At 40.2% G+C, this 15,170-nt stretch overlaps 1 protein-coding gene across 1 annotated transcript in view; it reads left to right on the top strand.

The window, feature by feature from the left end:
• LOC126094617 (E3 ubiquitin-protein ligase SHPRH) overlaps positions 1-15,170 on the top strand; it is a 275,624-nt gene that overhangs the window by 186,740 nt on the left and 73,714 nt on the right. The window contains exons 13-15 of the mRNA XM_049909097.1: positions 1,700-1,837; positions 2,636-2,841; positions 4,728-4,901. Of these exons, the coding sequence (XP_049765054.1) occupies positions 1,700-1,837; positions 2,636-2,841; positions 4,728-4,901 (518 nt within the window). The remainder of the gene's footprint in view (positions 1-1,699; positions 1,838-2,635; positions 2,842-4,727; positions 4,902-15,170) is intronic.

Genomic DNA, 15,170 nt, shown 5'->3' with positions numbered 1-15,170 from the left:
TGGGATACTGTGATTGGGGTGTTGAAACAGGTGCCGGGTTTGTGCCACGAAAACATTGCCACATATGGTGCAGGACCAGGCACCAATTGCATCACTGACGGTGGCACGGCTGTTTAAATATGGCAGCAGAATTCAGATGACAGACAGCCTATTGACAGTGGCAGATGAGATCTCTGCTGAAAGCTCGTGGGCAGTTAACCACTTGGTGCAGCTTTAAACCTGGGAAGATTTTATTAAAGGACTGCTTGTCAATATTTTACTTTTTAGTTAAAATTTTGTGATTATTGTATAATTAGCAATATTATGAAAAGTATAGTTGCAACTCACCATATAGTGGAGATGCTGAGTCGCAGATAGACACAACCAAAAGACTGTCACAAAATTAGGTTCGGCCAACAAGGCCTTTGTCAAAAATAGATGACACACACACACACACACACACACACACACACACACACTCACACTCACGCAAACGATACTCACACACACATGACCACAATCTCTGGCAGCTGAATCCAACTACAAGCAGCAGCAGCAGCAGCAGTAGTGCATAATGGGAGAGGCAACTGGGTGGAGATAAGGAGGAGGCTGGGGTGGGGCGGGGAGGGGGAGGGATGGCAGGCTAGGGGTAGGGGGTGGTGAAATGTTGCTTGGGAGCATGTAGGGACGAGGTGGAGAGAGGGTAGGGCAGCTAGATGCAGTTGGGAGGGGAAGGGGTAGCAGAGAAGGAGAGAAGAAAAAAGCTTGGATGTGTTGGTGGAATAGAGGGCTGTTTAGTGCTGGAATGGGAACAGGGAAGGGGCTAGATGGGTGGGGACAATACTAACGGAGGTTGGTCAGGAGGGCTACAGGAATGTAGGATGTATTGCAGGGAGAGTTCCCACTTGAGGAGTTTAGAAAAGCTGGTGTTGGTGGGAAGGATCCATATGACACAGGCTGTGAAACAGTCATTAAAATGAAGAATGTTGTGTTGGGTGGCATGCTCAGCAATGGGGTGGTCCAGTTGCTTCTTGGCCACAGTTTGTCAGTGACCATTCATGCAGACAGAGAGCTTGTTGGTTGTCATGCCCACATAGAATGCAGCACAGTGGTTGCAGCTTAGCTTGTAGTTCACATTACTGGTTTCACAGGTAGCCCTGCCTTTGTTGGGATAGGTGATGTTTGTGACCAGAGGAGGATGTATGGACAGGTCTTGCATCTAGGTTTATCACAGGGATACGAGCCATGAGGTAAGGGGTTGGGAGCAGGGGTTGTGTAGGGATGGATGAGTTACATTGTTGCATTCCATCTTGGATTTTCCATTGTTTCTATCATTTCAAATATAAATAGTGTAGATAACTAGTATAAAAATAGTCTATTGATTGACCTGAAATAAACAGAACCGAGAATAAACGTGATGAATGGAGTAACAAAATTATCTTAAAAGTGGGTACTCGTAATCGTAATATAAAGCAGCTGAGTTTTATTTCTTTTTGTGTTAAATTTGTCAGGTAATACATTTATTTAATTTTGTAAATACATTAATGAAACTTCCTGGCAGATTAAAACTGTGTGCCGGACCGAGACTCGAACTCGGGAGTTTGAGTCTCGGTCCAGTACACAGTTTTAATCTGCCAGGAAGTTTCATATCAGCGCACACTCCGCTGTAGAGTGAAAATTTCATTCTATTAATACATTAATGTTTTGTGAACTGTTTCAGATGATCCACACATTACATAACTTCGCAGAAATTTTGGAACAGCATCAGCATGTTAGCTCTCTCAATCTGACATGTGAAGATTTACGTGCTCAGTGCAAGACTGTTGAAGAGGAATACATAAGTAAAAGAGACTCTCAGGTTTGGCAGTTAAATTCATCATTAATAAAGAATAAGTTTTTACTGTGCCTTACATTTCTGCAGTCTCATACCATTTACCCTATTGAAATTAAATTTCTGTTTTCCACCTTATGTAAAATTACTAAATTATTTTTTTATTCCTATACATTTTGAAGCAGATGTTCTTTTGATTTAGTTGTCCTTTGCTCTCTTTTTTTTCTTGTAATCCTTTTTCACTGGATTTTATTTCTGTATCAAGGTGTTTAGTTCAGTCTCATCCATTTCACTCTTTTGTTGCTTCTTATTACATTATTTACTGTGTGCCATAAATCTGTTATTTGCATCCTTATCTTAAAACAAGGAACAAAATATATTGGCAAATTTCTTCCGTACTCTTAAATGTCAGTACTTAGAAATAGGAAACTATGCCTATTGTCCCATTCCCTACGTTCATAGAAAATTCTGCACTTTGTATGCTTTTTGTAAATAAACTGTTCTGTAACTGTCACTGACCTTTAAAAAATTTAATTTGCCTCTTTCAGTGTGACAGTTTCTTTGTTTTTATCACAGTAATATGTATCTATTTCACATGCATTCCTGAGAACTCGTTCAATCTGTACCATAGTTATTTCAATAGTTCAGGCTAATAATGATAATCGCATGCTAATGGGTGCTATTACTGTTTGTTTAGAGGTGTTACATACAATATGATTACATTGTCTGTGGCACAGACTATCATATTTTCTACAGTTATATTTAGCCTATAGAGGTAAGTCTTCCTGTTGCAATAAAAAGTGAATTTAAGAAAAATTGTTTCAGGGTGAGGCAGCTTATGAACAGCTTGATTCACTGTCTAAAGACGTGGAGGAATGTGCCAAGGATTTATCAATGGCCAGGGGTGAATGGTGGGAAGTTCTTATACAATACGTTATTGTAGAAGGGCATGAAGATGAGTTTGTTAGTCGTGTGAGGAATGATCTTGTTGATAAAATGACCAAATTTGAAGCAAAATCAGTGCTGGAAAGGTAAAATGGATATCCTCTCTGCATGATAAGATTTTTTTTTAATTACTTCTCTGATAGTCTGCAGTTTCGTTAATTGTGTCTACAGATTTTATGATATAGGTTTGGAAAACATACTCAGATACTAGCCATTCCTAATAAGCAGTTTCTTCTATACGAGAGAGAGAGAGAGAGAGAGAAGGCCTTTGTCAACAGTAGACCACACACACACACATACACACACACACACACACACACACACACACACACACACACACACACACACACACTCATGCATGCATGCAAATGCAGGTGTGGCATGCCAGCCGCATTTCATTCCAACACACCATATGCGCAAAATTATGAACGTTCCGGAATTTTTGAACGGACCTCGTATGGTGACGTTATGTCCAAACAGGACCAACATACTGTTATTCTTTTCTTGGGCTGCCAAAGGACAAACATCAGCAGACAGCCATCGGAATAGAAGACTATGTATGGGGCAACATGCCTGTCAAAAAATGCTGTTGTGGCATGGTGCTGGTTGCATTCGACACGGCGCTTCTGTATCACAAATGTTGTAATGCAGAAGTTATGCCAATTCAAGTGGGAGACACTCAAGCATGTGCCATCCTGTCCTGATCTCTCGCCATGCGATTATCTGTCCTTTGGTCCCTTAAAAAGACCTTGAAGAGTTGAAGATTCGTGTCAGCTGAGGATGTGCATCAAGCAGTTACGGACTTCATCATGCAGCAGGACATGGTATTTTACCAAACAGGTATCTTCAACTTGGTGCATTGGTGGAATGATTGCCTCAGTGCTCACAGGAATTTTGCCGTATTGGTATAACAATTCTAGACCGTATGGCCTTCGAACAGAAACTTTTTGAGCACCCCTTCATACTGTGATCAGCTCTGTACAGTACATAATTGCAACAAAGTTAAACAAAATTGTTTACATTTTTGTGTGTTTAAAGTTTATCTGTTACATTAATAAGTTGCATTATGTGGATCCTGTGAAGAAGCATCTCTTGGGATGTGGAAAGAAGACAAAGCTATACATTTTATTTGAGTGGAATACAACTTAATCACTAAACATTATAAAAAATTATTATGTTACACTGCTAATGATATGTAAATAAATATAAAACAATAATTTTAAATTTCGTGTCATGATCAACTTCAGCAGGCTAGGAGGAACTGCCCCACAGAAATTTACATGAGTCAATCTGAAAACTTTGCCACATTAGGTGCTTAGTGAGCTCTGGCATGAATGGAAGTATGCAAAGTAAATTCTCATACAGCCGAAATTGTGTACTTCAAATCGGAGCTAAGGCATCTTATTAATTCGAAGATATGAGCTTCATTAAAATAGTTGAATCATCCACAAAGAGAACTAAGGTGAACTGCAAAATCACACTGATTCGGATACCGGAAATAGCAGTTAACAATATTTTGATATTTCTGTTTTCTGTAATATGATTGATGCGTTAAAAAAATGGTACATTCTGTCAAGAGAACTTTCCAAAACGTGAGTTAAGGATAACTAAGTATGTTATTATGTGATAAATGTATGATTGTTCATGCATGTGTATCTTTCCAGTACCTATAATTTTGTTGAGCTATTAATATTCTGCAGAAGCTGTTGGTATTCGTAGTTAATTATATCCATAATTTCTGTGGCAGAGTGTGGACTGTACTTACAGTCCATCTGCTATAAATAAAAGCAGTTTGTAAGCTATAGATCAGATAAATACTGATATTTTTGGAGCTCTTAACCTCACTGGAACACAAGAAACATAGAAGTGTAACCTTTGTTATTATTATTATTATTATTATTAAATTCATGAAAACACTCTGAATGTGCACAAAATAGTATTTGTAGTAATCTCATTTCACCTTTTGTTACAGGCTGAAGACATTAAAAAGCATTGAATATCAACTGTGCAGATGGGATGAAGAACTAAATGATCTTAGGAAGAATTGTCTTAAGAGGCTAGAATCACTGAAAGTATCTCCAGTACCAAAACTAGTGAATGAAAGTGTTGAATGTCATTTACGCAGTTATTCAGCCAACAAGAAGAAGTAAGTTATAAATGCACTGATATATATATATATATATATATATTTAAAAAGAAAGATGATGAGACTTACCCAACAAAAGCGCTGGCAGGTCGATAGACACACAAATAAACACAAACATACACACAAAACTCAAGCTTTCGCAACAAACTGTTGCCTCATCAGGAAAGAGGGAAGGAGAGGGAAAGACGAAAGGATATGGGTTTTAAGGGAGAGGGTAAGGAGTCATTCCAATCCCGGGAGCGGAAAGACTTACCTTAGGGGGAAAAAAGGACAGGTATACACTCGCACACACACACATATCCATCCATACATACAAGACACAAGCAGCTGCTTGTGTCTTGTATGTATGGATGGATATGTGTGTGTGTGCGAGTGTATACCTGTCCTTTTTTCCCCCTAAGGTAAGTCTTTCCGCTCCCGGGATTGGAATGACTCCTTACCCTCTCCCTTAAAACCCATATCCTTTCGTCTTTCCCTCTCCTTCCCTCTTTCCTGATGAGGCAACAGTTTGTTGCGAAAGCTTGAGTTTTGTGTGTATGTTTGTGTTTATTTGTGTGTCTATCGACCTGCCAGCGCTTTTGTTGGGTAAGTCTCATCATCTTTCTTTTTAAATATATTTTTCCCACGTGGAATGTTTCCCTCTATTATATATATATATATATATATATATATATATATATATATATATATATATATACCTAAAAACAAAGATGATGTGACTTACCAAATGAAAGTGCTGGCAGGTCGACAGACACACAAACGAACACAAACATACACACAAAATTCAAGCTTTCGCAACAAACTGTTGCCTCGTCAGGAAAGAGGGAAGGAGAGGGAAAGACGAAAGGATGTGGGTTTTAAGGGAGAGGGTAAGGAGTCATTCCAGTCCCGGGAGCGGAAAGACTTACCTTATGGGGAAAAAAGGACGGGTATACACTCGCACACACACACATATCCATCCACACATATACAGACCAGTCTGTTGATAGACACAATAAACACCACACAAACACACACACAAATTTCAAGCTTTCGCAACCCAAGGTTGCTTCATCAGGAAAGAAGGAAGGAGAGGGAAAGACGAAAGGATGTGGGTTTTAAGGGAGAGGGTAAGGAGTCATTCCAATGCCGGGAGCGGAAAGACTTACCTTAGGGGGAAAAAGGGACAGGTATACACTCTCGTGTGATGCCAGATGGGATCCATGTAGTCTCTCTGCCTTGAGAGATGTAGATGCATTATGACCCACCAGTCCCTCCACAGTGATGGCAGACCCCACGTTTGATACATTGTTAGGTTCCTTGGCAGTAGAGCCCGTGGGTAAAATGGGTGACACCTGAGGAATCCCATGCAACACATCAGATAATCTGCCAGTGCCGCACCCCAAGGCACCAGCCTGAAGATGGCTGACTGTGGCTAAAAAAAAGGTTGCTTCAGCTGTTGCTGAAGTTCAGTCAGCCCCTACTGCATCCACATGCATCAAGCATACATCCTATCCATCCTAGTATTACTCACTTAAGAAGTATTAACTATAAAAGCACACACAGAAAACTAAATATGCAACTTGCTTCTGTCCTGAAGTATCAGCGACAGGGCTGACTCCTTACTGAGCTTTATAGCTCACCTTCAAAAGAAATGACAACTGTGCAACAGACTGTGCCAATCTATGCTTTACATTGACTAAAACCCCGAGTTACACTCCTTAAATACAAAATCAAACATGGAATTTAAGACTTAAACTATGGGAAAATGCTGAAAAAGCTAAATATGTAACTTGCTGCTCTGCTAGTGTGTTAAAAGTGACAGCTGTACGTAATAAAAGATGACAAATCAAGGCTTACATACGTACAATATGAATACAGACAGTATATAAAGTTTATGTTGTGACACAGGGAAACAATGTCAAATGATAAAAAAAAGTAAAAGTCAGATAGATTTAAAAATTTATGTGCCCAATAACATTGTGAGAAAAATTGGCTTGTCAAGATTATAAAAACTGTACAGTTCAATACATTAAAAGTATCGGAATGCTGTATCTCTAGTAAGATTCACTTCCTGGCATGTTTGAAAATGGCATATTGCATGTTTTATTAATAAAAGACTGAAAATAATTTTTATACTTAGTGAAAGCATAAAAAGAATTGTTGCTGTCGATGCATCATCTAATTAGAGTGTAAAGTTACATCCCATTGTGTGTGGAAGTTAAAGCACCAGGGAACTGTGGAATGGAGTGCATTAGCTTTGCTTGGACATATCATGGACATGCCTACATGAGCATGTTTACAAACATCTATACATAGCTATGAATTTGTGGAGTAACTTTAAAGGAATTTATAAGTAACGAGATGGCAGACATCTTATCATTTCCTTCATTCATTTCATCCTGCAATAGATCATTTTTCATAGTTCCTTCAGTTGACAGTGTTGCTATTTGTCGAGTATGACCAATGTGTAGTAATTTCATCCTCCTCATATTCACTGGAATTTTCATTCTGTACATCACTTGATATTTTCATCTGGCTTCCCTAAAATTTTATCTTCATCCTCATCTTTTTTGCTCCTTAACCCATCTCATTCTTTTGTTCTTTCATATCTGCTTTTTTTCCGTTCACCACTCTCCTGATATTTCAAAAATCCTGCCTCCATATCAAGCAGTTCACTTTTCCAATTTTTGCACAACTTTCTTTCATGGTAATAAATCTTCAGTCCTTTTCATTATAGCATTCAGATCTTTTACTTACACTTCACGTCTTGCCTTATTTCTTGTTCGCATATCATATCATCCCTCTTATAAACCACAAATATACGAACTTCCTCTTCTGTTTGTGCACAGTTATCATGAAAGGTGCTAAATAGTTATGCAATACCCAAGCTGTCATCTGGTTCTTCATTGGCTGTCTCATCTTCAGCCACAACCTCTTGCATCATAGACTCATTCTAAACACACTATTCAAACTCTCCTTCCCATCTTTCACCACTGCTCTCTTTGTCATTTCTCATAGTCTCTCTTTCTTTCCCTGCCTTGTCTACCTTGCTTTCTACTTTGTCCTCACCTTCCCCATTTGTAAACACTTCCACTGTATTTTCCTTCAAACTTTTCCATATTTCAATTAATTCTATGATACATTCATTTGTGACCTTTGTCTCTTCTGTTTCATTGCAATCCTTGTGCAGTCTCACTTTGGGCCACAGCAGCCAAAGACTTCTTTTGTGTGTGTGTGTGTGTGTGTGTGTGTGTGTGTGCGCGCGCGCGTGCGCACGTGTTTTGTCTATTTTCAACGAAGGCATTGTTGGCCAAAAGCTCATATTCTGATGGTCTTTTTGTTGTATCTATCTGCGACTCAGCATCTTGTTATATGGTGAGTACCAACTATCCTTTTCATAATATTGTTAAGATGTGAAACATCTATTCAGTGACTTGTGTGTTACTTTGCTACACATAACTTCAATAACAGCAGAAATTATATTTTAATATTGAAGATAACTACTCATTGGTAATGTGCAGCCATAATGTTGTCTCTTTCATGTTCCACAAAGTCCAAAGCTAAAGTACAAGTTCCCCTTTTGCTTGCAAAGCTGTCTACAGTATGTAACTTGTACTAATGCTTAACTTTAGAATTACACTGACTACAATTAGTTCTAAGTCTCTCTGTAAATTACTAATCAATCATGTTTCCCTAATACCACAATCCTATATTACACCATAATGAGGAAGCAAAAGAGCTTGGATAAACAATACAAAGATTAATTGTTCCATTTAATGAACAAAATACAAAATATTGACTAACTGTCTTTTCTTAATCACATCTGCTCCACTGTTAGAACCAACAACAGTATTACATTTTGTAAAGTGAGTGATAGAAGTGTACCTTATATTCACAGCTTTATTTCTAAATGTGAAGTCAACCAAAAACATTTACTCTTGTCATGTACACAGGAACAAGTTCTGAAATTCACAACTGTCTTAACCAACTAATTGCAACAACTTTGTGATAGACATTCTCCTGATTTTAAGTCAACCATGAAAAATATATTCTTGGGTCTCTGGATGTGACAGTTAGTATGCTAATTTGCTGGTAATCGAAAGCTGATCATGGATTTTCATTCTTTCCCATTGAGTGTTTTCCATGCTGATCAAGTTGTTGCCTGTTGCTTCAGAAGACAGTTTTTATACTCTGTACTTTTTACACAGCTATTAAAAGTACATGGCACATGACCTGTAGTTGTGATATGAGCATGTTCCACTCTCTCTGTTTCTCTTTCTCTTCATTACAGCAATTATTTTCCTCCTGTATATCACATTTAATAGGAATGCTTAAATGTAGGTAGGTGAAGTGGAAATATTTCCAGTTACTATCTGACAGATAACATAATGATGTCTGATGCACTGTAACGGCATTTATTACTTTTAATACACTTTCAGAGGTACGTTACAAAATTATTGTAGAGAAAAATTGTAGTTTGAAACAAATCCGTTTTGGCAAACTAATTCGCTACTGACGATTTCTTCTACAGATGAATAATTGCACCATACATACTGTAGTTCCTCTGAGACTGTATGTGACTTTTTACCAGTTATATTCCATGCTACTGTTGCTTTAATTGGATTGCTCAGTAAGATTCTTTGCCTACTGTCCATTTATTTCTGCGCAATGGATTCACTTATAGTCTTCAATTCTCCATTTTCAGTCACTCACCTCGACCAGTAAAATGTATTCTTGACACCATTGTACAATAGACTATCTGGAATGATCTCTCTGCACTCTCCACAGCTCTCACTTCTCTGACAGTTTACACGTAAATATTTGTGTCAAACACTTATGCTATTTGAAAACATCTGGTTGTGGATTGCCCAGAGACTGGCATAACACCAGTCACCTGCTGTTATGGTTATTGCTGTCCCATGAATATACCCGAAAGATGATGGGATAATACAGTTGACGAATATTGACATAGAGCTGAAGTGATACAAAACAATACTGAAGTACCTGCTCCAGCTGTGACATAAATCAGTCTGAGGCCAGTGACCGTTATGTAGCCTCTGATTAAGTTTTATATCCCGAATGAGATTTTCACTCTGCAGCGGAGTGTGCGCTGATATGAAACTTCCTGGCAGATTAAAACTGTGTGCCCGACCGAGACTCGAACTCGGGACCTTTGCCTTTCGCGGGCAAGTGCTCCACCAACTGAGCTACCGAAGCACGACTCACGCCCGGTACTCACAGCTTTACTTCTGCCAGTATCTGCAGCACTTGCCTGCGAAAGGCAAAGGTCCCGAGTTCGAGTCTCGGTCGGGCACACAGTTTTAATCTGCCAGGAAGTTTCAAGTTTTATATCACCACTTTATCAGGGCGCCAAAATTGACATACCACTTTTCAAAAATTACCAAGTCACCTGTTGATTATAGTGGCCTAATAAGGCAGTCATATAAGACATGCTAAGAGTATACCCATACGTGTCACCTGAGGTCAATTTGACTCTATGCCTGTCTGGATTAGAACCACTGCTGCTGTCAGGGAGGCTGCTCTGTGCACTGAATTGTGCATCTATTGTGTGCCCAAATCATTTACCACATGGGTCATGTACTGGCCCTGCTGTACTCTATATGCACATTAAGTAAAATTTCAAACAATGGAAAATCCAGCATGGAATGTGACAATATTAGAGAAGGAAAGTTGCTACTCACCATATAGTGGAGATACTGAGTCACGATAGGCACAACAGAAAGTGGCACAACACGTGTGTGCAAGGTGGATTTGTGTGTGTGTGTGTGTGTGTGTGTGTGTGTGTGTGTGTGTGTGTGTGTGTCTATTGCTCACGAACGCCTTAATGGCCAAAGCTATAAGTGTATGAATCTTTTCGTTGTCCCTATCGCGACTCAGCATCTCTGCTATATGGTGAGCAGCGGTTAGGTTAGGTTAGGTTAGGTTAGGTTAGTTTCCTTCTCTAATATTGTAAGTAAAATTTCCTTATTTACCATCCTTCCCAATGTTACACTCTTAATGAGCAGCAGCGTGTAACACAAATAGTGGAAACAGTAGTAGCTATAATTGAAAAAAGTAAACCATCAAAGACAAATTACAGACATGTACAATTAAACTGAGTGAATTGGATTAAATGAAGTGTTTGACACAACATTGTCAACACTCAACGAACTTGTTACTTTTCTACACAACCCAGTCCTTGGGATACAATACAGATCAGTGTGCATCTATGATTACATATTCGTACTTGTTGGTTTTGCTAACTCATGATCGTACTGTCAGCTCCCATCCTCCACTAAAGACAGGTGCATAAGTACAACCTACATTCCAAAAACTAATACAGGCCACAAAATGAATACTATAACTGTTCCATTCATATACTTTTTGTGGACATAAGTCACTCACCATATGCCAGTTATGTTATGGGACAAATGTGACATTTGGTATCAGTAGGTTTGTGTGACCCAGTGAATTTCCAGCAATGAATGTGAGAGAAGAGGGAGGGATAGGGGAAGAGAAATGTGGTGATAATACACAGCATGAGTAATGAAGAGAGTGCCACAACTGGATGAGAAATGAAGAGTGGAATATATGAAGATGTTAACAGTGTTTTCACATTTTGACAGAAAGAAAAACTGGCCGTATTTCTACAGGGAAAAAGTTCGAGGTTGCGAAGATGAAGCACTACAGTTTTTTCCTTAAAAGCATAGATTTAGCTCAGACTGCAGGGCAGCTTTTTGGAAGAGGCGAACAGCAACAACAGGAAGAGATGACAGGTACTCAACCTCTGATGCGAGATACTGGGATGCATGTGTACTGAGGAGCTGACGAAGTAGACATATTGCGCAATAGTATCACTACTCTTCTGGCCACATCTGTCCCCACTGAGTGTGTGAAGCACTGACACGATCAGATAGAAAAGTGTTACAAGTGTAACACCCTCAAGTATTCATGATTAATTCTAACCGTCTGCAGTTTCCACTGCTCATGCCATGTCGGGTTATCATGTCAATACTGGAGATTTGCCAGAATGAGTGTTTGCACAAGTTTATATTTCAAATGTTATTAGAATACATTCCACAACTAATGGAGAAGTAGAGGTAAGTGGAAGTCTTCCTGCAGTACTTCCTGCCCAGTTGAAGTGACCACCCAAAGTTACACCACTTCGTGAGAAAGTGCTTTTAACAAGTGATTTTATTCCTACAAGCAACATACTACTGTCTCTTTACTCAGGTAGCTTTCAAATCACTTCAACACATTGTCTGATAATTTCAGATGTTACATTGATCTGAGCTGTATAGTAAAGTTAATGAGTTTATGTGCTTTGCTAAAATCTGGCAGAGTCAATACTTTGACTTCGAGGTTGTTTGTGACATATTTCGTGTCATTAGTTACGATAATAAATGCAGAGTCTGTACTATGATATATTGGTGTTGACAAAAACCAGACTAATAATTGTCAGAGAAGTTGGATTTGTGTAACTATTCAGTCAACTATGAAAAATATATTCTGGGGTCTCTGGATTTGACAGTTAGTATGCTAATTTTCTGGAAATCGAAAGCTGATCATGGACTTTCATTCTTTCCCATTGAGTGTTTTCCATGCTGATCAAGTTGTTGCCTGTTGCTTTAGAAGAGAGTTTTATTATTGTTTTTCTTATTGTGTTTATTTTAATATGCCTTAGGTAGAAAATGTCAGGGTTAGTTCAGTGTTCTGTGATTCTTGTGTGTGATAATTCTTTGCAACATGGGGGGTGACTTGAGCAGAAAAAAAGTCATATAATGTGTCAAATGGGACCTGAATAACAGTTCCTGATTTAGTCTTTTCTATGGAGATTTTTCGGCAGAATCGTAGGGCTCTTTCCCTGCTCACAATAAATTGAGCTTGCCTAATTTTGGCGTTTTGAATGTATTGCTTTACCCTATTTTGCAGCTTCCAGTATTCTTCATAGCATTTGATCTTTGAATTTGAATGTAACATCTGTGACCAGCATCCCTGTTGTTCATCATTTGCCATAATACAGGTGTCGATCAAGAGTAGGGGTTTTTGTTACTTCTGTTACATGTACGGGAACACGTTTGTCACAGAGTGTTTAACAGTAAGTTCATGCATTTTGCCATCTATTGTGAGCTCTCTGATTGTTTGATGCAATTGAATTTCTCAACAGTCCACCTTTGGAGCATCACAATCTATATCATCAATGTTTCAGCTAGCTATGTGACGCAATTTGAGCTCTGGAAGATGTAAGACTAGACTACGAACATTACACGATGTAGTGAGAGGCTCAGAGCCAAAGTATGACAGATGTTTTTTACTTCACCATCTTTTTCATTGTAGCTACATTTATAAGAGTGTAAATGTGCCATTAGGGTTGGAATGGAAGAATACTAATGTTTCTAAAATAAACAATTTTCTTAAGTTTATTGTGGGGGAAGTGTGTCTCAACAAGTCTGTTCATCCTCCCATCACTGTGACATACTCATATTGACACTGAAGTGAATGTAATTCTGACTAGAAGGAAGTCATCGTGCTGATTTTTAGAGGCTTTTGCACAACAAATGCTTCTGGCTCTGCAGACATTTTTGATGAACATGATTTCTGACCATCTTTTTTCATTGTGGTTCAACATTCTTTGAGATGAGAACGTATGAGCTGGTCACAGCAGGCAGTTTGACAAACTTGCACCTGTGGTGAAGGTCACTGACCCATATTTCTCATAAGCAGTGTACCCCCCAGGGGGTCCACAACTCTTTTGTGGATACGTGCGTGGCGAGCACGGGGCCCCGAGCCATTGCAGCCTTCTTTCTCTCCAGGGCTGCCTTTCCTTTCCCTTCCCCTCCTTGCTCCTTTCCCCTCGCCCTCTCCTCTCCCTCTCTTGGTGTCCTTGTTAATGTTGGCCCCGCTATCCTCCTGGTTCTGTTGGTTTTCTAATTCGGCTTTGTTCCATAATCATCTCCTCCTTTTGGCATTCCTTGGTCCCCCTCTGGGGTTTGACCTCCATTACAAAATTTCTCCTCCGTAGTGTGAGCCATTTGGGGAAGAGCACCTTACCTAGTGTCTCCAACACGCGCCCTCCTAGTACATTCCATCTTTTCTTTCTCGTCGTTGTCTGCTATGCTAGGGTGCATAGCCAGCATGGTAGCCAGCCCGTGTGGTGGGGTCGCTATATACCCGTTTGGTTGAGCCCCCTGAACACACAGGGATCACACTTCTGATACCTGAGCTGTGACGTCCTCATGCATGCCTTGGAGTGGTTGCTCGTCCTCCTGGAGCATCGGAACTCCCGGCAATGGCCGCCATGCCAGACGGCCCTTACTGTGGCTGGGTGGTGCCCGTGAGGAGAGCCCCTGATCGGAGTGGGTGGTATCAGGGCGGACGCTATGCAAATAAAACGCATACGGGTCCAGAACTCTGGCCGTTCTTCTGCGGCCGTCTCTCTGTGTGGAACTGATTCCTCAAGTGCTCCTTCTCTTGCCCCTTCGGCCTTCCATTCCATGGCTACCCCCTGGGAAGAGGGTCAGGCCCGTCGGCTAGGGGCAAAACCTTTCCCCCGTTACCTAGTTTGCACCAGGACTGATGGAGATACTTTCACCAATACCAAACCTTTATTCTTTGTGGAACACATTGAAGACAAGTTTGGCGAAGTGGACTCCCTGAGCAAGATGCGGTCGGGTTCGTTGCTGATAAAAACTGCTTCAGCTGTCCAATCTGCGGCCCTTCGTGCCTGTACCCATCTTGGCACCATTCCTGTGTCCATTACCCCCCACTAGTCTCTAAATATGGTACAAGGTGTGATTTTTCACAGGGACCTCATCCTTCAAACTGATGAGGAACTTCGGGACAATCTCGGACGGCGGGGTGTTCACTTTGTTCGGCGTGTTCAGAAGGGTCCTAAAGACAATCGTATTGATACTGGTGCCTTTATCCTGGCCTTTGAAGGGGATACCCTCCCTGAGAAAGTTAAGATTATGGTCTATTGCTGTGATGTGAAGCCATACATCCCACCTCCTATGAGGTTTTTTAAGTGCTTGCGTTTTTGACACATGTCTTCCCGCTGTTCACAGGCCCCTCTCTGTGGTGACTGTGGACGTCCACTCCATGAGGGGAGTCCCTGTGTTCCCCCTCCTGTCTGTGTAAATTGTCATGGTAATCGTTCTCCACGTTCACCAGATTGCCCAGTATATAAGAAGGAAAAAAAGATACAGGAGTATAAGTCCCTCGATCGTTTAACCTACACAGAGGCCCGTAAGAAATATGCAAGACTCCACCCTGTGTCCATGACATCTA

The sequence above is a fragment of the Schistocerca cancellata genome, chromosome 8 (genome assembly GCF_023864275.1).
Source record: "Schistocerca cancellata isolate TAMUIC-IGC-003103 chromosome 8, iqSchCanc2.1, whole genome shotgun sequence".
Taxonomy (NCBI): domain Eukaryota; kingdom Metazoa; phylum Arthropoda; class Insecta; order Orthoptera; family Acrididae; genus Schistocerca; species Schistocerca cancellata.
This window is presented reverse-complemented; position numbering and strand designations above follow the sequence as displayed.